At 44.8% G+C, this 27104-nt stretch overlaps 1 protein-coding gene across 2 annotated transcripts in view; it reads right to left on the bottom strand.

Annotated features, from left to right (window-relative positions):
* Nucleotides 1-27104, bottom strand: part of LIMK1 (LIM domain kinase 1) — a 144423-nt gene that overhangs the window by 103662 nt on the left and 13657 nt on the right. Inside the window, exon 2 of one of the 2 annotated variants that reach the window (XM_073667602.1) lies at nucleotides 9632-9728. In XM_073667602.1, the coding sequence (XP_073523703.1) occupies nucleotides 9632-9728 (97 nt within the window). Of the gene's footprint in view, nucleotides 141-9631; nucleotides 9729-27104 lie in introns of those variants that run through there. The other variant, XM_073667604.1, reaches the window with a different exon arrangement.

The raw sequence follows: 27104 nt of genomic DNA, 5'->3' as shown, positions 1-27104 counted from the left end.
TGTTTCTTTGCTGCCTGTTGCTTCTGCTCCATCCTGGTGCAGCCGCTTCTCACAGCTGCCTGCCCTTACTGCCTATCCCCTGACTGCCTATCCCCTGCTTTGTTTCCCCAGCCCCCTGTGAGTAATATAGAAGAACAGGAAGTTCTGAGCACACAGCTGTATTAACAGCAGAGACAACCTCCCCCCTATACCAAATCTCATAGTGTTCAACTTCCGCAGAGCCAGCGACTGATATAGTGCTCAGATAAATGATTCTGGTAGAGTCACGATGAATTGCAGCCACTAGAAATTCTAGATGCTCCATTTGTTTTATATTCCTTGTGATTAAAAATGGTATATTTGCCTTTTTTACAAGTTGTTATAGTCTTAAAATATTTATATGTCTCAATGCAACATTCAAAGGGGTTTTCTGGTAAATCTAGTTTCATATATTTTAGGTTGTCTGAGGAGTTAATCTGTTCAGGATCCTCATCTCTTGGCCAGAGTGGTGAGTGAATAAAAAGGGCATCTCTTGCTCCGGAGGACCGGTCCTGTCCTTTATTACATAGACAGCCCATTGTATAGATGGACATTGTGTAATGCTTCATCTCCCCTGTAGGAGCGCTGCAGGGAAATTGAACACTTGTTGCTCATTTTTCCCACAGACAATAACTGATTTGTGGGGTCCCAGCAGATGCCTTCAGTGTTCTCTGGCATGTGCGTCTAATCAAACTGGGAACACTGGGAATGGCACCTGCACAGAAGGTAGTTGATGCCTGTGCTCATAGAAGGATGGAAGACTGCAGAGGAAAGTAGAGAACAGTTATGTGCAGTCTAGTGATGAGCGAGTATGTTTTGTTAACCCTTTCACCGAGTATACTCGGGCGAGCACCGAGTATTTATAGTGTGCTCGGGCTTTAAGTTTTCATCGCTCCTTGAACATGATTTGCATTTGTTTGACAGATTTAATACATGTGAGTAATACTGGAAAAACAGGCATTCCTCACATGTATTAAATCGGTCAAACAGTTGCAAATCATGTTCACGGGAGCGACGAAAACTTAAAGCCCGAGCACACTATAAATACTCGGTGCTCGGCCGAGTATACTCGGCGAAAGGGTTAACCGAACATACTCGCTCATCACTAAATTGCGCACACACGAGATTTCCTCTCATGTCGCCGACGTCACAGACACGGAGTGACACTAATGGGAGGTAAGATATATGGAGATGAAGTGCGGATACAGAGTTATCTTCCAGGCAGCGTCCTCCCCAGAGCCTGGAAGTGGTCATTTACATAAAGCGAAAAAAGATGATTTATCCACAAGTCATGTGATATGAGACATACAGGCATCACTCTCCTCAGCAGTCTATAGCCTGTATGCCCATATTAATAGTTTACATAGGACAAATGTGGTGACAGATTCCCTTTAAACATGGAGCACAGGGACTGATTATAAAAATTTCAAGCCCATATCTGTCGATTCTGTTGGTGATAACTGAACGATGGGGAATAAATATTGAATACAGAACATTTTGTTTAGCCTCACCATGCTATTCAGATATATTACCTGTTTTGCTACCGTCTGTAAAAGCTGCAGCGTCATTCATAAGACTAAGTGCCTCTTACTACACTGGCACAGGATGCCTACTGTACTCTACTGTCGGAAGGGTAGCAGCACCAGCAAATCTGCAAACTGCAGTTCCTCACTCCTCAGAATCCATACAGAATATATTACACCACATCATATACACATTTACATTATCCCCTGTAATTGACAGTTATTCGATCTTATAGACTGATCTGCCATAACATTAATACTAGTGATGAGTTAGCATGCTCGTTACTCGAGATTTACGAGCATGCTCGGGTGTTTTCCTAGTATTTTCAGCGTGCTCGGGTGTTATGTTTGAGTCAATCTGTGGGCATGATTTGCAACAGTTTGACAGCTTTAATACATGTGAGGAGTGCCTGTTTCTTAGGCATTCTTCACATGTATTAAAGCTATCAAACAGTTGCAAATCATGCACACGATTGACTCAAACATAACACCCGAGCAAGCTGAAAATTCTCGGCGAGCACCAGAGCATGCTCGCCGAAAGGGTTAACATAACATACTCGCTCATCATTAATGAATACATTAGTGATAGGTGAAGTGAATAACTGGGGCAATTGCACCTGTCCAGGGAAGTACAGTATATATTAGGCAGAAAGTGAAGTCAGTTCTTCAAGTTGATGTCTTGGAAGCAGGAAAAATGAGCAAGTATAAGGATACGAGTGACTTCAAAACGGGATAAAATGTAACAGCTAGATGACTTAAAGGGGATGTCCAGCCTTAGGCTACAAGTCTGCAGTTACTCTATGTGACTGCAGACGTGTGAATCCTCAGATCGCTTTCACTGTGCGCTGTAAGGATTCTTTTTTGGTCCGCGCATGCGCGGTAGCGGCTTGACGGCCGTGTCGCGCGCGGCGCGCCCCTCTCGCCCGCGCGCATGCGCCGCTACTGAGTCCGTCTCACGTCATGTGACTTGTGGGACACGCCCCCGGTTTAGCTGGCCACTTCCGGGAGCGCGTCCCACATTACAGCTGCACACGTTTTCGCTATTATCAATCCACTCAGACACATATATATATGTCTAGGGGGCGCCAATTATTCATGACCTGCCCTTGAGAAAGCGGCTCTTCCGCGAAACGCGCGTCGGGCTTTGTGGTACTACCACCCGTTCTCACTCTCACCTTCCTCTCCATTTCGCTTGTGAGAGCTTTGTTACAGGTAAACATACCTTTCATCATTATACTCTCTCTTTGCCCTGATATCAGGCTGATGTTGGTGCGCCCCCCTGATATATGGCAATATCTTTCTCTGCTATAATGAGAGTATTACTCTATGTTTTGTAAGTGGATTGCCTGCATTACATTATATATACAGCACTTTAACGGCTTCCACCATTTTCTGATTGATATTTTGCCTTGGGCTAGCGTGCAATTCTATTATAAGACTATCTGATATCGAGCACTTATATTTGAGTATTAGTATGTTTGCTATTAGTCTTCCTTTACCCATAATTTGTCTGGTTGCTATACCTATTTTCCTATACATGTTTAATAAAATATATTATTTTTTTGCAATGATATGCTGAGATTTTCTCCTTTTTCTTATATGATACTTTCAGCGTGCGTATGGACGGATGCTCGCCAAGTGGCTGGCTATCCGCCCATCTTTTGGTAGTTATTATGTGGCTTTCTTTATATTTCTACTGTCGGAAGGGTAGCAGCACCAGCAAATCTGCATAATGCAGGTCCTCACTCCTCAGAATCCATACAGAATATATTACACCACATCATATACACATTTACATTATCCCCTGTAATTGACAGTTATTCGATCTTATAGACTGATCTGCCATAACATTAATACTAGTGATGAGTTAGCATGCTCGTTACTCGAGATTTACGAGCATGCTCGGGTGTTTTCCTAGTATTTTCAGCGTGCTCGGGTGTTATGTTTAAGTCAATCTGTGGGCATGATTTGCGACTGTTTGACAGCTTTAATACATGTGAGGAGTGCCTGTTTCTTAGGCATTCTTCACATGTATTAAAGCTATCAAACAGTTGCAAATCATGCACACGATTGACTCAAACATAACACCCGAGCATGCTGAAAATTCTCGGCGAGCACCAGAGCATGCTCGCCGAAAGGGTTAACATAACATACTCGCTCATCATTAATGAATACATTAGTGATAGGTGAAGTGAATAACTGGGGCAATTGCACCTGTCCAGGCAAGTACAGTATATATTAGGCAGAAAGTGAAGTCAGCTCTTCAAGTTGATGTCTTGGAAGCAGGAAAAATGAGCAACTATAAGGATACGAGTGACTTCAAAACGGGATAAAATGTAACAGCTAGATGACTTAAAGGGGATGTCCAGCCTTAGGCTACAAGTCTGCAGTTACTCTATGTGACTGCAGACGTGTGAATCCTCAGATCGCTTTCACTGTGCGCTGTAAGGATTCTCTGGTGTCAGACTCCCCACCCTCCCCGGACCAGGTTGTCAGACCCTCCACTCATCAGATATTGATCTACTTCCTGTTAAACCCCCCACCTATGAGATATTTATGTCATAGGTCATTAATATCACAGGCTTGGACAACCCCTTTAATAAATCTTTGGTAGTTCGTTACAATGCATCAGTCTAGACCCCAGGCTGACTAGCTCAGAGCATTGTCTAGACTGGATGCAATTGGATCCGCTTTCGTCTGAGAGCAGCGCGCTTTGCAACCTGTTAATGTTCTTATTCACTGATAGCAAACTAATATCTTAAAAAGGGTGAGGGGCTGAAATATGAAGATTTTTAGAAACTTGTCATTAATTCAGTATTATTTAAATAAAATCAGAAAACCTCTTTAATGTCTGTGAAAGTCTCTGGAGAAAACATTACATAAGGGCTCCTTACTCTGTTTGGAAGGAATGAAAAGGAAACTCGTTCAGAAAATCAGGCTATGGGTAAAATATGTAAAAAATGCAGTTATTCAAACATTACAAACAATAGGACAATCACAACAGGAGTACCATGTTGTGTGCAATAATACCACCACAGAGTGCCCAGATAGTACCTCTATGTGCTCACATTACAAAGCTACAGAATGCCGAAATTATTACAGACATTTTCTTAATAACAGTGATACTCAATGCCAAGATATCTTTGCTTAAAGGGATTGTCCATTACTGTTATATTGAAAGACTATCCTTAGGATAGGTCATCAATATCTGATCGGTGGGGGTACCAAACCGGGCACTCCCGCCGATCAGTTGTTCCTGGTTCCGGCAGTAGCTGGATGTCCTAAGTACAGTAGCTCCATCAACAGAATAGTGGCCACAACTGTGTACTACACATCCACTCCCTATTCAAATAAATAAGGGGCGGATGTGCAGTAGCCACAGCCACTATGCAGTTGACAGAGCTGTTGTGCTTTGCCGCTCCCCAACTCAGTACATCCAGCTGCCGCCAGCACCAGCAACAGTAGATCGGTGGTGGTGCAGGTTGTTGCCCCCCTACCGATCAGATACTGATGACCTATCCTAATGATAGGGCATCAATATAAAAGTCCCAGACAACCAATTTAAGTCTTGGAATTTCAAGCCTAGGATAAGAAACTGATAATGCTGAAGTCATACGTTTACATGCACTTAAGTTTAAGATAGTAAAACCCATACTTTTCTACCACATAGATTTCATCGTAAGAAACTATTGTGAAGATCCTGGTGGAAACGGGCACAAGAGTATCATCAGCAACAGTAAAACGTGTGATATATTGACATGACCTAAAAGGTGGCTCAGCAAAGGAGAAGCCACTTCCCTCAGACTACCATAAAAAAGCCAGGGAACCGCTTGTAGCTGCACATCGGGACAAAGATATTGCTTTTTGGAGAAATGTCCTCTGGAAACAAATTATTATGCAGTACAGACCAAAAGTTTGGACGCACCTTCTCATTTAAAGATTTTTCTGTATTTTCATGACTTTGAAAATTGTACATTCACACTGAAGGTATCAGAACTATGAATTAACACATGTGGAATTATATACTTAACAAAAAAGTGTGAAACAACTGAAAATATGTCTTATATTCTAGGTTCTTCAGAGTAGCCACCTTTTGCTTTGATGACTGCTTTGCACACTCTTGGCATTCACTTGATGAGCTTCTAGAGGTAGTCACCGGAAATGGTTTTCACTTCACAGGTGTGCCCTGTCAGGTTTAATAAGTAGAATTTCTTGCCATATAAATGGGGTTGGGACCATCAGTTGTGTTGTGCAGAAGTCAGGTGGATACACAGTTGATAGTCCTACTGAATAGACTGTTAGAATTTGTATTATGGCAAGAAAAAAGCAGCTAAGTAAAGAAAAACGAGTGGCCATCATTACTTTAAGAAATGAAGGTCAGTCAGTGAGAAAAATTGGGCAAACTTTGAATGTGTCCCCAAAGTGCAGTTGCAAAAACCATCAAGCGCAACAAAGAAACTGGCTCACATGAGGACCGCCCCAGGAAAGGAAGACCAAAAGTCACCTCTGCTTCTGAGGATAACTTTATCCGAGTCACCAGCCTCAGAAATCGCAGGTTAACAGCAGCTCAGATTAGAGACCAGGTCAATGCCACACAGAGTTCTAGCAGCAGACACATCTCTACAACAACTGTTAAAAGGAGACTTTGTGCAGCAGGCCTTCATGGTAAAATAACTGCTAGGAAACCACTGCTAAGGACAGGCAACAAGCAGAAGAGACTTGTTTGGGCTAAAGAACACAAGGAATGGACATTAGATCAGTGGAAATCTGTGCTTTGGTCTGATGAGTCCAAATTTGAGATCTTTGGTTTCAACCACCGTGTCTTTGTGCGACGCAGAAAAGGTGAACGGATGGACTCTACATGCCTGGTTCCCACCGTGAAGCATGGAGGAGGAGGTGTGATGGTGTGGGGGTGCTTTGCTGGTGACACTGTTGGCGATTTATTCAAAATTGAAGGCATACTGAACCAGCATGGCTACCACAGCATCTTGCAGCGACATGCTATTCCATCCGGTTTGCGTTTAGTTGGACCATCATTTATTTTTCAACAGGACAATGACCCCAAACACACCTCCAGAATGTGTAAGGGCTATTTGACCAAGAAGGAGAGTGATGGGGTGTTACGTCAGATGACCTGGCCTCCAAAGTCACCAGGCCTGAACCCAATCGAGATGGTTTAGGGTGAACCGCAGAGTGAAGACAAAAGGGCTAACAAGTGCTAAGCATCTCTGGGAACTCCTTCAAGATTGTTGGAAGACCATTTCCGGTGACTACCTCTTGAAGCTCATCAAGAGAATGCCAAGAGTGTGCAAAGCAGTCATCAAAGCAAAAGGTGGCTACTTTGAAGAACCTAGAATATAAGACATAGTTTCAGTTGTTTCACACTTTTTTGTTAAGTATATAATTCCACATGTGTTAATTCATAGTTTTGATGCCTTCAGTGTGAATATTCAATTTTCATAGTCATGAAAATACAGAAAAATCTTTAAATGAGAAGGTGTGTCCAAACTTTTGGTCTGTACTGTATATGGAGGAATAAAGGGGTGGCTTGCAATCGGAAAAATAACATCCCAACCACAAAGCACAGGGTTGGCGCTATCATGTTGTAGGGGTGCTTGGTTGCAGGTTCTGCTGGTGTAATTCACAAAATTTATGTCATTATGAGGAAAGGTAAATTATATGGAGATATTAAAGTAACATCTCAAGTCACTGGCCAAGAAGTTAAAGCTTGGGCACAAATGGGTCTTTCAAATGGATAAAGTCCCCAAGCATACTTCCAAAATTGTGGCAAAACTGTTTAAGGATAACAACAGAAGGTAATGGAGCAGCCATCACAAAGATCTGACCTCAATCCCACAGTAAATTAATCCACATAAGTGAAAAAAATGTGTGCAAGCAATGAGGCATGTGTAAACTTGGTCCACGAATCAGACCAAAGTCAGGTTTGTCCCCGATATTTTTCTTTTATTTGTGGAACAGTGGTTTGGAAAAAACCCTGGCATGTGAAAAGGCCTTTAGACTATAATGGATGTATGGGTAGATCCATGTAGAAGCCAGAACTCATAGTATTCCATAAAAAAATATATACAGTATATATTGTTCAGATTAAAAACATGAGTGGCAAAGAGCAGCAGCAAAAATAATTAAAAATATATATAACAAAGGTAGAGAATGGATGCATGTCTAATCTAATTATTATTATTATTATTATTATTATTTATTATTATAGCGCCATTTATTCCATGGCGCTTTACATGTGTATAACAGGGGTATAATACAAGAACAATTACAATAATCTTGAACACAATGTGACAGCGACTGGTACAGGAGGAGCGAGGACCCTGCCCGCGAGGGCTCACAATCTACAAGGGATGGGTGAGGATACAGTAGGTGAGGGTAGAGCTGGTCGTGCAGCGGTATGGTGGAGCGGTGGTTACTGCAAGTTGTAGGCTTGTCGGAAGAGGTGGGTCTTCAGGTTCCTTTTGAAGGATTCCACGGTAGGCGAGAGTCTGATACGTTGGGGTAGAGAGTTCCAGAGTAGGGGGGAAGCACGGGAGAAATCTTGTATGCGATTATGGGAGGAGGAGATAAGAGGGGAGTAGAGAAGGAGATCTTGTGAGGATCGGAGGTTGCGTGCGGGTATGTAACGGGAGACTAGGTCAGAGATATATGGAGGAGACAGGTTGTGAATGGCTTTGTATGTCATGGTTAGGGTTTTGAACTGGAGTCTCTGAGCAATGGGGAGCCAGTGGAGAGATTGACAGAGAGGAGAGGCCGGGGAATAGCGGGGGACAGGTGGATTAGTCGGGCAGCAGAGTTTAGGATATATTGGAGGGGTGCGAGAGTGTTAGAGGGGAGGCCACAGAGCAGGAGGTTGCAGTAGTCAAAGCGGGAGATGATGAGGACGTGCACTAGTGTTTTTGCAGATTCATGGTTGAGGAATGTGCGGATCCGGGAGATATTTTTGAGTTGGAGTCGGCAGGAAGTGGAAAGGGATTGGATATGTGGTTTGAAGGAGAGTTCAGAGTCCAGGGTTACCCCAAGGCAGCGAGCTTGAGGGACTGGGGAGAGTAGGCAGCCATTGACGTTGATAGATAGGTCAGTTGGGGGGGTTGAATGAGATGGCGGAAAGATGATGAATTCTGTTTTGTCCATGTTAAGTTTTAGAAATCTGGCAGAGAAGAAGGATGAAATAGCAGACAGACATTGTGGGATTTTGGTTAGTAAGGAGGTGATATCGGGTCCAGAGAGGTAGATCTGTGTGTCATCAGCATAGAGGTGATAATGAATCCTGAAGCCCGGATGCCTGATTAGATTGTGTGTACATTCTCTACCTTTGTAATATATATTTTTAATTATTTTTCTTACTGCTCTTTGCCACTTATATTTACTATGAGTGCTGGCTTCTATGTGGATCTACCCATATTATTATAGAGGGCTTTTTGCCATGCACCAAAAAGGTCAGCTAACTGCCTTTTTTGCTACTATAATGCGTGTAAGTTTTAGAAAAAAAAAATGAATAGAACATGTGATCGGCAGCTTGTTTAAACGGCAAGATAATCATAAAACGAGTGTTTTTGACAACGCTCGTTCACGATTGTCTTATAGTGCAAATGCTTATTTAACCACAGCATTTCGACTAATTTGCATAATTTTTTCTATTGTGTCTTAGTGCTTTTAAAAAAAACAAAAAACAAAACAGAAACTGCAATTTGATGTTTCTTCATGGACTTTACTAAAATTTGTAGATCTGCATACAGTATTTTTTGTTGTTTTGACATCTTTGCAGCATTTTTGTGGTTTATTCAGACAGGAGCATGCGCTATACATGGTATTCTTTCTGGCACTTTTTCTGTAGGCTATCTTTTTATAACTTTAAAAACACTATGAAAAACACGTGCAAAGTGTAAAAAAAAAAAAAAAAATAACAAAGATGTTTCCAAAAAAAACTCTACTAAACAAATCTTGAAATAATTACATAATTAGAAATCTATCTGAAAATGACGTTCTATTAGACTATTGTACAGGGATATACTGCTCAGAACGTTTACATTTTCTATAATACCAGTCATTGGGGAATGTAACCATACCTGAAACAGTCAGTGTGCCAATCTGAGTCCAAGGCCTGCAGATATCGTCCATCATAGATACTTTGTCCACAACTGGCACAAACTGGCAATTCATTACCTTTAGGAGGAGAACAAAGTGTGTAAACAAGGTGCCCAGAGGAATACATTATACTTATACAAAAAGACAGTTCCTTTAATTATTTTATATTTATATAAAACTTTTACATGGTAATACTCCAAGTCCCTAATAATATGCTCAATTTAATTCATTTTTATTTTCATTACATAGAACCTGTCAGGTTCCTGACTGTCCCCAACTGATGCTATAGTGGTGTAGGTGCAGATTTTTTTAATCTAATAAGGTGTTTTTGTGCAACACTAAGACTGCAATGTTGGAACTATGTATTTTTATTCTGCAGCGTCACATGATGTAACATACCTGGCGGCGTCCTTGCATGGTGGTCCATCTCCCACTGTGCAAGAGCGCGCACTTGATCTCCTGTCCAGAATGTCTCTCTGGCTTCCCTCCATGCTGTCTGTTTGTGTCTGTTTCTGCTGCTTAAGGGCGGCGCCCGATCACTTCCTGCTTTTTGTACCTGCTGTGGGTCACACCCCTTGTGCGTCCTCAGCCTATTGCTGTCTGTCACCTGGTATATAACCCAGCTGCTGCAATCAATCCCTGCCTGAGCATTGTGCTTCATTCAGTGTGTCCTTGCACTCTGAAGGTGCCAGGTCCCATTCTGTGTTCTCTTGTCTGCCTATCCTGGAGGCTGTATTTCCAGGCCTGTCTGAACACGCTCCTAGCCTGTTCCTCTCGCCTTCTAGGGGCCGATTACCTAGACCCGCTCCTGTATCTTGTCTGTCCTGTCTGAACACGCTCCTAGCCTGTTCCTCCCGCCTTCTAGGGGCCGATTACCTAGACCCGCTCCTGTATCTTGTCTGTCCTGTCTGAACACGCTCCTAGCCTGTTCCTCCCGTCTTCTAGGGGCCGATTACCTAGACCCGCTCCTGTATCTTGTCTGTCCTGTCTGAACACGCTCCTTGCCTGTTCGTCCCGCCTCTCTGGGGGCCGTATTCCCAGACCCACTCCTGTATCCCGCTGCAGTGTCGGTCTCCTCCGTACACTCAGTTCCAGTCTGAACTCTCTCCTATCCTTTACCTGTTTTGCCTCTATGTCCGTTCCTTTCCTTTTTCTGCAGAGTCTGAACTCGTACCTAACTCCTGCTTGTTGTCTCTGTACTCCCGTTTGTGAGTTTGTGGTCTACTCGTTACTTCACTGCAAGTACCCTGTGGGTATCTGGCTCTGCCTTTCTCTACCTGTCTGTTCCGTGTGAACAGAGCCCAGTCCCCCCTTCTCTGCTTTGCTCACCGCTCCGGCGGTTCTAGCCTGCTCCGGCTCCTTTGCTCACCGCTCCGGCGGTTCTAGCCTGCTCTGACTCCTTTGCTCACCGCTCCGGCGGTTCTAGCCTGCTCTGACTCCTTTGCTCACCGCTCCGGCGGTTCTAGCCTGCTCTGACTCCTTTGCTCACCGCTCCGGCGGTTCTAGCCTGCTCTGACTCCTTTGCTCACCGCTCCGGCGGTTCTAGCCTGCTCTGACTCCTTTGCTTACCGCTCCGGCAGTTCTAGCCTGCTCTGACTCCTTTGCTCGCTGCTCCGGCAGCCTTGCTCCACTCTTGCTCACCGCTCCAGGCGGCCTCGTCCTGCTTTATTCTTGTTCACTGCTCCGGCAGTCTCGCTCAGCTCTGACCCTTTGCTCACCGCTCCTGGCGGCCTTGTCCTGCTCTACTCTTGCTCACCGCTCCAGGCGGCCTTGTCCTGCCCTGTTCTCGCTCACCTCTCTGGGCGGCCTCACTCTGCTGTGTTTGTCCGCCACATCTGTGGTTCTGTTCCTGAGTCCCAGTGTGTACTGGGTCCTATCCCGCCAGTGTCCCTACCTGCTAGTGCCTCCCTTTCTGCACTCTAGCTGTGCTTGCCTGTACCCCTCTGCCTGTATTGTTCCTGAGTCCCAGTGTGTACTGGGTCCTATCCCGCCTGTGTTCCTACCTGCTAGTGCCTCCCTGTCTGCACTCTAGCTGTGCTTGCCTGTACCCCACTGCCTGCATACCCACCTGCCTGCATACCAGTCGTGCCTGCCTATACCCACCAGTCTGTGCGCCAGCCTAACCAGTCTGTTCCTGTATTCCCCTGTGTGGGTCAACAGCCGTGTCCGGGGTCTGTCCTGGACTAGCACCTGGTCCCTCTGCTCGGTTCCTCCTTGGTGCACTGGCATCATATGCCGTCGTGCGACCCTGGTCGGATCGGGTGAATACCTAGTTACGCCCCTCCAGGCATTCACTCTCCGGCACGGTCCAGTGGAATCACACGCACACGCCGCTCAGCCCGGGCGTGTGCATTACAGCATGCTCAGGCCATGGTTCCCGTTGAGCCCCACGGCCTTCGCTCTCTGAGAAGTTTTCCAGCGAATACAGGCATTAAAATAAATAAATATTTTTTTTTTTTCCCTTTAGCTGAGTTCCAGGCGAATTACACACCCGTCCAGATGGATCTATCTGCTCTCGTTCCTGCGGATCCGCTACGTTACTATGGGGATCCAAGACAAAGTCGTGCATTTGTGGAGCAATGCATGCTACACTTCAAGTTCTACCCTCTATGTTTTCCCACCGATCGGGCTAAGGTGGCATTCATTATGTCTTACCTGGCGGGTGATGCCTTGGAATGGATCAACCCCCTATATGAAACACAGGATCCGATCCTCCTGGACCTAATGGCCTTCCTGGTGGCCTTTCTAATGGTCTTCGATGATCCTAACCCGGAGGCTCCTGCTGAAGCTTCACTTCCCAATATCCCGGAGCAGCCCCGATGGGTAATGTGTGTGGGTAGCGCAATAGTCCTCCAGCCCAATGAGACTACTGCCCACCCAGAATCCTCACAGGGTGACAACGCTTTCCAGAATACTTCTCCCAACCTCAAGAGGCAGTCCAGACGTGCTAGACGTAGAGGCAAGCCGTCACGCCAGGGTCTGTCCTCCCTGAGACCTCCTGACCCCAACCTTGAAGTCCCTACTGAAGCTTCATCTCCCTGTATCCCGGAGAAGCCCCAACGGGTAATGTGCGTGGGTAGTGCACCAGTTCTCCTGCCCGAAGAGACTTCTGCCCATCCAGACTCCACACAGGAGAACTTCCTGCACCCGGCATCAGATGCTTCACCCACTTTAACCGGTGTGCATGTCCAAGGATGCTCCAAAGCTGTGGTTACCTCAGAGTCTGTGCACCTCTACTACCTGGCGGAGGACCCCCTGTTGCCTCCTGAATCCTCCGGGATACCACTCGATGACAAATGGAGAGAGACTTCTCTACACCCGGTACTCGATACTTTGTCCGCTTCGTCCTGTGAGCCTGACAATGGGTACCCCAAAGTGGTAGTTACCTCCGAGTCTCTACACCCCTCCGACCAGGCGGAGGACCTCCAGTTGTCTCCAGAACCCTTTGGGGTGCTACCTGGTAGCGAAAGGACAGAGACTCTTCTATACTCTGTACCTGATACCTCGCTCGCTTCGTCCAGTGAGTCCAACCTAGTGTACTCCGAAGCAGAGGTTACTCCCGAGTCTCTACACCTCTCCGATCGGGCGGAGGACCTCCAGTTGTCTCCAGAACCCTTCGGGGTGCCACCTGGTGGTGAATGGATAGAGACTTTCCTATATCCTGGATCTGATACCTCGCTTGCTTCGTCCAGTGAGTCCGACCTAGTGTACTCTGAAGCAGAGGTTACCCATGAGTCTCTACACCCCTCTGACCAGGCGGAGGACCTCCAGTTGTCTCCAGAACCCTTCGGGGTGCTACCTGGTGGTGAATGGTCAGAGACTTTCCTATACTCGGTACCTGATACCTCGCCTGCTTCGTCCAGTGAGTCCGACCTAGTGTACTCTGAAGCAGATGTTTTCTCTGAGCCTCTGCACTCTTCTGACCCGGCGGAGGACCTCCAGTTGTTTCCTGAATCCTCCGGGCTACCACCAGATAACAAAGAGACAGTGACTTTTCCTCATTATGTACCTGATAACCCGTCTATTTCTTCCTGTGAGCTTGACAAGATGTACCTCGAAGCAGAGATTAACCCCAATTTCCAGATTTTTTACAAATCTACAGAACGCTATGATGAGATAAAGCCTACCATAAACATTAGATGGTTGACTGGCAGCCATCTCGGCTGTCTTCCCCACACACAGGAACGCTCGGTCGGCCGAGTGTTTCTGTGTTCTCTATGAGAAAGCTGCCTCCAGATATTGTATGTCTCCAGGAGAACAGGATCAGCAGTCTGAAATCGGACATGCCAGATCCTTAATTGTCTGTGGACCCTATAGACATAAGACTGTCAACTGTCAATCTCGGCAGGTTCGACCAACATTAGTCCAATGTGTTTGGGGGCTAAAGTTAAGCATAATCTTCAGACTGAGTTGTGCAACCATAATATAGACCCAAACGTATTAGTTGTATTATAGGTGTGAAACTGTCTTTAGTAATTTTCTTGTGTCATTGAAAGACTGCTCAATATGGTTCAATTGTTTATCTTCAAGGAAGAACTTGCTATATATTAAGTTATTACAGTGATCCATCAGTCATCAGCATGCATTGGAAGGTACTGCTATTAACCACATGCCATCCTTACTTACATTGAGCTTCGAATTATGCTGCAAGAAATGCTCCTGTTGTACATGATAAATTTATCATTAGACTCCTATAGACGTCTAAAAAGAACGTCCTTTTGGCATAAGTCTGTTAAACTTTTTAACAAAAGAACATTCTGCGAAAATATACACCACACGATAACACATCTTTTGCACTCAACTGTAGGGCAAGCGAAGATGGCATGACAAGAGCCTAAATCAGTACCTGCTGCTGCTTCCACAAAATACTCTCTATATGTAAAGCTACCATACAAGGACCACCTAAAAAAGTTAAGCCTCCAATGATCAGAAGATTAGTGTGGTTCCGCATGTAACACTAAATAGTTCCAAAAGCAATCATCATGTGAAATAGCGGAGTTGCTCCAAGTGATAAGATCCAAGTTCTAATAATGATCTCCGGCATTCACTTTAAAAGTTTGGGGAGGCGGAAGAAAAAATGTGGAGGCTATCATCTTGAGAATGTAGGACAGTCTGACCATTGGGCAGATGCCTCTGACTGAGTTGCCCTGTTTAAGGGATTAATGCTTGGGTATTCCCATGTCTCCTCCTTCGGTCCTTCCTGTCCAATTATACCCCTTTTCCTGTCCTCCTCCCATGCTTGTTCCCTATAAATTTTCCTGCCTTTCATCTTCCGGTTTCTCCTCACAGCATGAGATCCCGGAGACTGTTGTCTGCTGGTGAGAGACCGGTAAGATGACAGACAGCGACAGCCTTGCAAAGGCTATCAGGGCAGGATTAGACAGGAGGGGAACGCCTGGCTCACCTGCATACTTGGTCAGCCGGGCGCTCTTCCTCAGCAGCCCCAGACTCCTCCGGCGGCAGGCGGTCTGCAAGGCGAATCCGCCCGCCGGCAAGACTCAGCTCCAGTATGGTGTCTTCCCGCTGCGCACTCGTCGGCTGTGACATCACGCACACGCCGGGTCTTAATGGCAGCGGCTGCAAGCCTTTTATGTCCTGAAGGCAAGGCAGCGCAGCTGCCTCCTCCGACAGTCCCGGCGCCAGTTTTGAATTTAGCCCCGGCCACCCGCCATCATGGATCTCCCCTGGCTCCCGCACGCTGCGTCTCCATCAGCAGAGAGCCGGTGGACCCTTCATTTCCGGCGCCAAGTTTAAATAAAAACACGCCCACCCTCCTCTACACTATCCCCACGGTTGCTGCACGCTCTGTGCACAACAAGTATGCCAGTTTTAAATAAAGCAGCGCATCCCACTATTTATACGGCACCCGCAACTGCTGCACGCTGTGTACTCAGTAGCGCAGAGCTGGCGGTCCCCCTGTCACTCCCTGCCTTCCAGCTAAGCACTAACAGGCCCCCCCCCACATCGGTTACACCCTGAGGCTGCTGCACGCTGCATGCTGCAGAGCATTGCAGAGCCTCCCAGTTCTGTCTCATTCCCCCCCCCCGTCACACCTGCATTCTGCACACATGGCCATGGGCGGCCAGGCTAGATACAGCTCTTCCTCCATTGAGGAGGCTGCTAGTGAAACACAGCCACTCGCACACCCAAGTGTCCTGATTCACCCCCTTCAGGGCAACCGTCTGGGGGTGCATCACATACAATGAACATACCCCCAGACATGCCACCACCCCCACCCACAGCTTCCACCTCCCTCGCAGCTTCTTGCACCTTTGGCTACTATCCCTGACCCACTCACTTTGTCCACAGCACCTCTGATGCCCTCTGCCCCTGATATGGCATCCATTCCCAATGTTGCTACATCCGCGGGTGCAGGATCACCAGCTTACCATCGCCGTCATAGCAGGCGCGGCAACCGCACTGCGGATTCATTTTCCCCATTAACTTCCCGCAGCCCAGTTCCATCCAGACGTTCCGAAAGGTCTCATAACAGACGCAGCAGGCATTCTTCACGTAGCTCTAGATCAGACAGAAGGAGCTACCGCTCAAGGTCTTCACGGTGGCGGTCACCGTCATCCACAGAGGAGTCGTCTGATGCTTCGGCTGATTCGCAGAGGCGTTCACATCGTCGATCAAGGCGCCATGATAGGTCACCCGGGCTTCCTCCACGCCACGACGGTATGGTTCCTCCAGCTCCGGTTCCCATTCCGCTGGTTCAGCTAGGTTGCGGTGTGTACCAATATTCAGGGGTTTGGGGAGAGGGTAGGATGCTGGGAGCAGCTCCCATCTCAAACAGGAAAATCTTAGTTAACCCCCTCATGTTAGTTCAGAATTCCCCGGTTCAGCAAGACCCCTCCCCAGCCCAGGCTAGCATACATAAAGATGTTTTCTTTTGTGGTATCTCTCCGCTGGGATCCCACCTAGATGATGAAACTCAGAGTAAAATTTGGTCAAATGAATACATAGACATTTGGTCCCTGGTCTCCACCGACCAACACACCATTGATAAGGAAAGCTGCGTGTCTGATAGACCTTACGATCGTAAACCAAAGGTCGCGAAGACAATTAATAATTGGCTTCAGGCCTTCTTTGTTATGGGCTGCGTTATGGGTCAAAAGCACCCAGAGCGTTGCTCGGAGATGTTTGTTTATATTGATTCAATTTATAATTCTTACAAGGCCCATGGCGGCAGGGCCTGGTGGTGTTACGATGAGGACTTTAGAAGGTGTTTGTCCTTACAGCCTCATTTAGGATGGGGTGTAAAGGCCACGGACACATGGCTCAGACTAATGATGGCCCAAAAGGCGTCATGTTTCTTTCAGTCAGCGGCCCCTGGCCCCCTCGCTGGTTCCGGGTAGGGTGGCCGTTCACAGACCGCGCACATGCTGGCTTTTTAATGAGGGACACTGCCATTTTTACGGACTCTGTAAATACAAACATGAGTGATCCGCTTGCGGAGCCCCCCATGCAGCAGTTAGATGTTCCCGTCTTCCCTCAAAGTTTCCAACAAAGCCCCCTGGTCAATCAGAAAATAAGGACTCCAGTGAGCATGTCCGCGATGGGGCCCTGGCTCAACCTGTATCCTAATAAAGAGGCAGGGGCCCAACTTCGTTTCGGTTTCACGTTTGGCTTTTTTATCCTCTTCACTTTCAGCAGGATTCTTTTTCTTTCCTCAAATCTAAAATCTGCCAGGGATTTTCCTCAGGTATTGTCCGAAAAATTGCAAAAAGAGATATCTTTGGGAAGAATAAAGGGTCCTTTTTCAACCCCACCTTTTACAATCTGCGGGTATTTCCTCTAGGTGTTGTCCCGAAGAAGGAAAGCGGAAAGTTCTGCTAGATTCATCACCTTTCACATCCTAAGGGTTTCTCAGTGAATGATGGCATTCCCGAAAGTGACGCATCTGTCACTTATGTTTCTTTTGATAGAGCAGTTGCTCTAGTTAAGGAAGCCTGTCAAGGAGCATTAATGGCAAATCTGACATCGGGTTGCTTTGTGGATGGGCAGTACTACTATGACTCCTGGCTTTCAATGGGATGCTCTATTTCTTGCCATTACTTTGAGCTTGGTCATCAAGTTTGCAACAAATTCCTTCGCAATCATTCATTATCTCGATGCTTTTTTGTTCATTGGCCCAAGGGATTCCAGTTCTTGCCAATTTTTATTGGACACTTTTTGTTCTTTTATGTCTCGATTTGGAGTTCCACATTCCATCGAAAAAACAGTCGGCCCAACGTCAACCTTATCTTTTCTGGGTATTGAAATCGACTCAGTAGAGATGGTTTTTCGTCTTCCCGAGAACAAAATTTCAAGACTGTTATCTCTCATTGCAGTTTTTTTCGCTGTGAAAAGAGTCACTCTTCGGCAAATGCAGTCCCTGTTGGGTCTTCTTGTTTTTGAATGCCGTGTCATGCCCATTGGCAGAATTTTTTCTTGCTGTTTGTCCCTTTCTACCAAAGGTGTAAAGCTTCTCCATCATCGGATCCGTTTAACATCCCCATTGCGGGCTGACCTGGTGGTTTGGAGAGAGTTCCTCTCTTCTTACAATGGTCGTACTTGTTTCCAGTCAGCGGAGTCTTAAAGAGGATTTGTCTCTTTTTTCTGACGCCTCAGGCTCCTTGGGTTTCGGTGTTATTTTTGGTGACCAATGGTGCGCTGAAAAGTGGCTTGAGCCCTGGCATGCCAGGGACTGGGTCAAAAATCTCACTTTGTTGGAACTGTTTCCCATGGTAGTGGCCATTTTCATCTGGGGTCCCTATTTGTGTGATAAACGCATTTGCTTCTGGTCTGACAACATGAATGTGGTTCACGCAATAAATCATCTTTCATCCTCGTCTATCCCGGTGATTAAGTTAATTAGATTTCTTGTACTGAAATGTTTATCTTTTAACATATGGTTTCGGGCTCGCCATATTCCCAGTTCTATTAATAGTGTCGCTGACTCACTTTCGCGTTTTGATTTGCAGAGATTCCGAAAGCTGTGTCCCAGTGCCCAGGCGGAGGGTCTTCCATGTCCATCCAGTATATGGGAGGTTGTGGAGAGTAACTAATGCCACTGGTGCGGTCATCTGTGGCTCCAGAGACTTGGCGGTCATACGGTAAGGCCTGGAGTGAGTGGCAGGAGTTTTTAGGTGACAGACCGGTTTGCTCACCTGATTCTGCTTGATTAGAAGTCACGATACAGTATCTGCTTCACCTCCACAATACAGGTGCCTCAGAGTCAGTTGCCCAGAGTCGTTTGTCAGGTTTACCCTTTCACTTCCAGCTCCGTGAATGGGTTGATGTAACAAAATTTTTTATTATACGCAGGACCAACAGGGGTTGGAGCAGGAGTCACCCCTGGGAGGAGAGAAGACGGCCTATTTCTTTCAACTTACTTAAGCGCCTCATTGTTTTCAGCTGCTTTCGGTTTCGTGTTTTTTAGTGCATTTTGCATTGGTGAGTTGATATCAGCCGCTAGACACAATCCAGGTGGCCTTCGTTATGATGATGTTTCTTTGTGTCAAGGGGGGCTCGCGTATTCGCACATACGTAAGTCAAAAACAGACCCTTCAGGGGTAGGGACATGGGTCCCTTTGTTTTCAATTCCCGGTCCGATATGCCCTGTAACTTTAGTGTCGAATTACCTAAAACATAGACGCGGTAGTCATTCTTTTTTGTCCCACGAAGATGGTTCCCCTCTTACAAAGTTTCAATTTCAATCTCTTCTTTGTAAAGGCCTGGTGTCGCTAGGTCTCCCTATAGACTTTGGTACCCACTCATTTAGAATAGGAGCAGCTACCGAGGCTGCTCGATATTCAACGAATTGGCAGGTGGCGCTCTTCTTGCTTTGTTAAGTATATCAGACCAGATTTGCTGATTTACTAACATTGTTCTTTCCCTTAGGTGTTGTCAGACCTACGGTGTGGATCCTAGGTCATTCTTATGTTTTATGGGCGGCCCAAAGAGCGGAGTCTCGTCCAGGAGGAAGAGTCCTCGGTTTTCGAGGTTTAGAAGGGTTTTGGAAGGGCGTCCGGGGTCTCAAGTGTTACCAGAGGTTGTGAGAATTGCTCACGCCGCTTCCTCCCCTGTCATTCTCGTTATTCATGCTGGCGGGAATGACCTCTGCTCCTTACGTTTAACCGAGCTGCTGACGATGATGCGGTCTGATGTAGACAAGTTCCACGGTTTCTTCTCAGAGCTTGCGCTGGTGTGGTCTGAGGTCATTCCTCGCGTTGTGTGGCAGGGTGCTAAGGAGTCGGCGGCGGTCGAGCGTTCTAGGAGAACGCTCAACGCTCGCATGTCTCGCTTTGTTTGTTTCAAAGGGGGCGTTGTTGTATGTAATCGCCAGCTTGAAGGGGACAATTCTAGACTCATGCTTCTCGATGGTGTCCATCTCACCGAAATTGGCCTAGATATTTTTCTGTCCAATATCCAGGATGGGATTGAGCAGGCCTTGATGTAAATGGGTGGGTGTCGGAGCGCAGTTTAGTCCCTACGCTCCTCCTTAGCGGTCAGTTTTGTCATTTTACAGTTGCATGGTCATGCTCGCCGGCCATTTTGCACAACGATTTGCACTCATAGTGCTCCACCAGGAACAGAGAGGTTCCTTAAGTGTTTACATTATTATGCTGTGACCGACCTCCATCCATTAAAGGAGTTGAGTTTTAAAGTTATACTCTGTGGTTTCATTTATTTCATGGGAATATTGATATAGTTTGGTGTCCGGGTCACATTAGTCTGTAGGGCAGTCTGACCATTATGCAGATGGCTCTGACTGAGGTGCCCTGTTTAAGGGGTTAATGCTTGGGTATTCCAATGTCCCCTCCTCCGGTCCTTCCAGTCCAATGATCCCCCTTTTCTTGTCCTCCTCCCATGCCTGTTCCTTATAAATTTTCCTGCCTGTCATCTTTCGATCTCTCCTCACAGCGTGGGACCCGGAGACTGTTGTCCCACTCTCCCTCCCTGGTTAAGGCTTACGTTATAATTCAATATCTTGTGTTTTTAAGTCACAGCAGCGGTCAGACTTGTCGTTTCACAGTTGCATGGTCATGCCCACCGGGAGTCCAGCCGTTTTGCACAACAATTTGCACTCATAGTGCTCCACCAGGAACAGAGAGGTTCCTTAAACGTTTATATTATTATTCTGTGACCGACCTCCATCCATTAAATGAGTTGAGTTTGAAAGTTATACTGTGTGGTTTCATTTATTTCATGGGAAGATTGTAATAGTGTGGTGTCCTGGTCACATCAGTTACTTCAATCTAAGTACTGAAATGTTCCTGAATTTTGATTGGATGTTACATATCAATCTACAATTTACATTAAACTTTTACCCTAATAATGGATGAGAAATATTATATAAATGTTGAAAAGATCCCTCTATAACTATTTCAATTATCAATTATTCTGAGTATTGTTCACACATTCAATATCTTCTCCAACTAAAGGCTTAAGCAGAATTTATATGGACATTCAGGTGGCACAACATAAGGTTATAAATTTAGGACAGTTACCTGAGACAAGAGAATTCTGAAGAAGGAAAAGTACCCAACTGACTTATTGTGTTCTCATATTAGGGGTTTGAGCTCTATTAAGCTTTTGTTTCTTTTACATGTTCTACAAAGTTTAAAAAACTCAGTTTAGTCTTATCACCCAACGGTCTAAATGGCAGAGGTTTCATCACATGCAGGAGTGACATAAGTGCAGCCATATTTAGTCCTAGCCAGTTATGTCATGGATACATAAGGTTGGACTGATCCTTGGGCCATACCACTTGACTGTGCAGAAACAAGGCCACTACACTGATATAATAATGTATTCAAGCAGAATTATATAGCTATCTGGTAATTGAAAAAATGAAAACATATAACCCATTTACACCCAGAAGCCCATATCTAATTTTCAATAAACATTGCATTTAATATTAGATTTCCATATACCGTACCTATTGGCATAAAAACATAGCAAACTATACGTAACAAAGCCCAAAAATCTTCCATTTGTTCACGTAGTCAGAGGCACTGAGAATGGAAAGCAGATTCTAAACCTCCTTATCTACATCATGAAATTGCCTGCTCATCAAACTCCCACAAAGTTAGATTGCTATCCCCTCTGCTAAGCATGTCAAATATTTTGGGAATATCATCAACTGAACAAAACCAAAATTCACATGATGATTCCACATACGTTCAGCTCCTTGGATTTCCTCCTCTACTGCAAAAAAAAAATTTGAATTGGTTAAAGTGAACCTATCAGCATTTTTTTGGTCTCCAACCGGTCGCCATGAGATGACTGCGCCCCTCCTATGCTCTATAATAGTGTCATTAACAACCAAAACGGATGATGCATTGTATTAAAAAATAATTCCTATGCATGACGATGGCTCTTTGCAGTCATGAGGAAGCAGATCTGTAGAGAAGTCATGTTGGTATCACCTTAATTCTTCCAAGTGTAGCTTGATTGACTTCCTGGGTCATTGTTTCACTGACATTGTGCATTATTGCAGTAAAATGTGTTAGGAAACATGTGTGTACTCTCTTTCCAAAAAAAGTGCCACTCCTGTCCATGAGCAGTGTCTGACACCATAGGTAATCTTCATTTATAGCATCTTTGGACTCAAGTGTCCATACATTACTCATGTACAGTCACACTACATACCCTACCTGGTACCCTCCATTTGCCTCCTCTGCACTTTTCCTTCTTCCAGGATGACCACCGCGGTGGCACGGGGAGAGCAGTGGTAAGTCTACATCATGCTTTCTTATGCTGTGGGATCGGTAAGGCAAGTGAGTTTGGTTTGGTCTTACCCCATGCTACTGCAGTGACTAGTTTGGAAGCAGGGAAAAAGGACGCCTATCTAAGCAGGGAGGAAATGGGAGGCATACGGAGGTCACCAGATAGTGACTACAAATGAGAACTGTATAGTCATTTTTCAGGCCCAGGGTATAGAGTTACTTTAAGTAAAGCTGATGTTCAGCTACAGACAAGACAGGAGTTGTCTCACCATGCAACCTGAATATGCGTATTGCACTGTCTGACCACCCATTTGGAACTCATTTTATCTTGTCAAAATTAACAGGACAAATTTGGGGCCTCCTTTTGAACTGGTACCGAGGTTGCCAATCTGAAATTTTGGATTATTAGATTATGACCTGATGTTCCCCATTGATCTCATCTCATCACATGAATGGATGTAGGTCTTTAACATCCCCTTCCTCCAACTAGCAGAATGAATGGTCTCACATACTTGGCACATCAGTGTAAGCAAAGTCTGAATTATACAAGTTTCCTCCCAGATACTTTAACTGCTAATCATTTTAAACCATGGTAAATATATAAATCATCTCTCTGACCTGTGCTATCAGGTTCCCAGTGGCTAACAGTTTAATGGTTTCTCTATGGAAATGCAGCATGTATATTAAAGGACTCACAAAGTCTTTGATATAACAGCAATTGGAAAGCCAGTGGTCAGTTTTCTAATCTGAGCCTGTTTTTACAATGTAATGTCCCTGTCCTATTGCTGTGGGTACAATATCTGCTGTCTGTAGGGGAAGAGGATACAATCATCGGCTGTGACTTCCGAACAAGGAGTTTACTTTCAACTTAGCCATTTTGTGACTCAGGGACCATCCTGGAAGAGATGGAAAATCTCCCAAACCTCTTCAAAAACATCTGAAACCTCTCCAAAAAAATCTGCCTTTTAGGGAATATTTTGTGCCCAAGAGGTGGGAAACAAGACACAGTGGGAGAAGAAGAATGGGAAGGGGATGAATATGATGGCTAAAATCGATGTGCCTGTGGCAAAAAATACCCGGTGGCACGCTTTGTCTGTTGTAAAGTTGACTTTTAGAGAAAGGATGTTATCCATGAAAGACCCACTTGGCACCCCTAAGATTTCATTTGTACCGTGACTGAGTGTAACTGGTTAGTAATATTATATACCACTATAAGCATGGCATGAAAAATTAGATAATAAAATACACCCTTAGTAATAGAACAAACGACTAAATAGTTAGAAGGCCACATGTTTCCCTACCTCCTGTGAGATCAGTGTTAGACATGCCTTTCCTTCACTCAGATGGGCCTCATTGCAGCCTCATACAAGATGGGGGACATGCGGACTTTTCCTTGAACCTTGACCTTGCCCCTTGAAAACTAGAGGTCAGGCAAGCCTTTTTCTTACCCAGAGAGGCTCACTCTTTCTAGCCAATCACACATGAATTAAAAAGTAGAGGGGCCCTGGGTTGTTTAAGGGTCTCATGTTGAAAAGTAATCTACGGTATGTTAAAAAAAATCTTTCCACTGAACACTGAGACAGGAACCAGGACCATACTTGCTTTCTTACTGATCATATTTTTTACACTATTTGTTATTTTTCAGCTTTTTGCAATTTAGCCTGAATCTGCTGCACCTTATAAATTCTTGGGTAACACAATAAAACACTGAACCACCGCGCCCTTATAAAGCTATATATAATGTGTATTGCTGAAGTTGGATGAAGACCTCTCAATTCGGTTTATGATCATGCTGAAACCTATAAAATAACCTTCAGTTGTTTACAAAGCTTCCATGATAACCCTACTAATATCTCAAGCACGTACTGTACAAGTGTATTGACAGGGACGTGGGACGCGCTCTATGTCCCCAAGCTTCCATCGTCATCTGCATGCTCATCAGTATGCTTTCTTTGATGGGATCAATACTTTTTATGTGAGCTTACATTTATCCTCTTGTCAATTGATGCAGCTAAATAAAATGAAAAATCAAAACTGTACGAAGAGCAAAAACTGTACAGAAACAAAAATATATGTATTGTAGCCAAAACAAGCCTTTAAAGGGCATATACTCTAGGCAGGTGTGGAAAAAATGCTGCAAAGACAGAATGCTTTAAAAATACAAACATAGAAGTGTTAGTTAGTTTATTTTCATCAATTAACAAAATACAAAGTGAATGGACAAAAGAGAAAATTACATCTAACCACTATTTGGTGTGACCGCCCTTTGCCTTCAAAACAGGATTAATTCTTCTGGGTACACTTGTACACAATTTTTGTAGGAACTCGGCAGGGAAATTGTTCCAAAAGTCTATGAAAACTAACCACAGATCTTCTTTGGATGAAGGCTTGCACAAATCATTCTCTCTCTTCATTTAATCCCACACGGTCTTCATGTTGAGATCAGGGCTCTGTGGGGGCAATATCATAACTTTCAAGACTCCTTGTTCCTCTTTACGTTGAAGGTAGTTCTTAATGATATTGGCTGAATGTTTGGGTGTCTTTTCCTACTGCAGAATAAATTGAATCGATTGACCACAAATTACAAGTTCTATAAAGCCTCCAATTGCCCTGAAATTACTTTCGTAACACTCTGAGGTCTCCTAGGACTGTATCGGACCCCTTCCAATATCCTTAACGCAAAACAGTCATAGTAATATCCAAGTGATCTCAGCATATCTGGCTATGGGTTAATGGATGGTACCTTGTGGTAACCAACAGCCTGTTTAACAACATACTGAACTGACAGACTATTTATGGTTTTTAAATATAAAAATTATTAAAACATTATCAATTTTTGGGTGCAAATGACTGCCATGCTGATGGTTATACATGGAAGAAGCCATGTCTTTTGCCAAGTGGTGGTTAAAAAATATTATCTCTGTTGGGGAGAAACTACAAGTTTGTTAAATAAAGAAGACATAGCTTTTAAACAAATGGCCAAAAATGATCCCTTTTTTAGGAGCAGCAACAGATTAGCTATTTGGAACGTGAAGAAGCAATGGCTTTTTAAAAAGCCAACAATGAAAAAATGATCCTTTTTTGAGAGCAGTTTCAGGGTGATTTACACTGTACAGGGCAGGGTTCCATCACAGTGGACAAGCAGAGGATGTATGAACGTCTATTGGCAGTGTCTATACCACCAACCACACAGCATAAAAAATGATGAGAAAGGCAAGGAGATGTATGGCTAATTAGGGCCAGCAATGGCAGCCCCAGCAACAGCACAGTACAGCTATAGACCTCAGAGATGTTTAGGTGTTTATCGACAGTGCCAGTTGCCACACAGTTTAGAATATCAAGGGACAGGCAAGAAGTCTGGCTGTACAGTGCTAGTACTATAAAACACAATGGACAGGCAGAAGATATGTGACTGCCTATCGGCAGTAGCAGACTGCCACCTCATCTTCTTCAGTGCTACAGTTGAACACACATTGTCTGAATTATTAGTCCTTTATTTTAAGGCTTTCTCTCCATACAGCTATTGTTCAGCTGTGAGCTCCGAATGACTTTTACTAGCCAATATCACAGTAAAATAACTGCTGCATTCCCTACCTTGGTTTTTATACAGGCTACAAAAGCATCTCCTTTTTGTCAGCGCTATAATATGTGATATAATAGCTGTAAGGCATTATGGAGAATCCCGCATAGCTGTGCCTGATTCTTGTGAAACTTCTCTGCCTGATGCAATCTTCTGCTTTGTGTAAAATGGCAAAGGGTATTTTTTTTTAGCAATTCATTTGAATCAAATCACAATTTGTGCGAATTGATTTGCTCATCTCTATCCACGCCAAAACTCTGTGGAAATATACCCTGTTAAATAAAAAAAAGGATTTCTACTTTAAAGAATTAGCAATGCCATTTTCACACTGTTACTCCTTCAATTTAGCTTTTAAGTGTATTAGGGCACACTGTACAGGTAGAGTTTTTGCTTTAGGGAACTTGTCATCTATTCATTGTCATATGAATTCATCTCAGGCACATTTAGCTGGTTCTGGGAAGAACTACAACCAAGTACATGGCGTAGAAATATATAGTTTGAAGAAGACTATTGTGCTTTTTTAGAGCTTTTTCTTTTACACTTTTCTGGTGTGCATACATTTACATATGGATGACATGGTCTGGTGGTTGTCTTGATGAACATTTAGCTGTTTCTTTGTGGAGTTTCACATATCCCCATAAGCTTAAGGTTTAATTTGTACATAACTGCTTTTCTTAACCACTCTAATGATGATGCTATGTGTGGTGACCTGCATCCTGATAGAAATAACCATTAATTGCTCTCAGTAAGAGCTATTTCACATCCGTTTTTTGTTTTTTTTTTTGTAGTTTTTATTACCGACTGTTAACTTTGAGGAAAGGTCCTGGATAGTGTTGAGCGAACATGCTCGACACTGCTCGGTACTCGCCCGAGCATCATGCTACTCGGGATGTTCGGCGAGCACCGAGCATTTTCAGGTTCCTCGGGCGGGAGCTCGGGTCTCCGCCCTGCATGTTTGGTGCTCTTTACAGAGCCAATGAACATGCAGGGATTGCCAGCCAGTCACGGTAATGCCGCAGCCATGTTGTTTGTGGGCATTACAGTGATTGGCTGGCCGCACAGCGTCACCTCCCAGACGATCAGCCCGTCATGATTGGTGTGTGTGGGTGTCTGTGCGTGTGTCTGCGAGTGTGTGCGGTGTCTGTGCGATGTGTGTGC

The sequence above is a fragment of the Phyllobates terribilis genome, unplaced genomic scaffold, assembly GCF_046119375.1.
Source record: "Phyllobates terribilis strain yellow unplaced genomic scaffold, ASM4611937v1 Scaffold_2__4_contigs__length_985480577, whole genome shotgun sequence".
Taxonomy (NCBI): domain Eukaryota; kingdom Metazoa; phylum Chordata; class Amphibia; order Anura; family Dendrobatidae; genus Phyllobates; species Phyllobates terribilis.
This window is presented reverse-complemented; position numbering and strand designations above follow the sequence as displayed.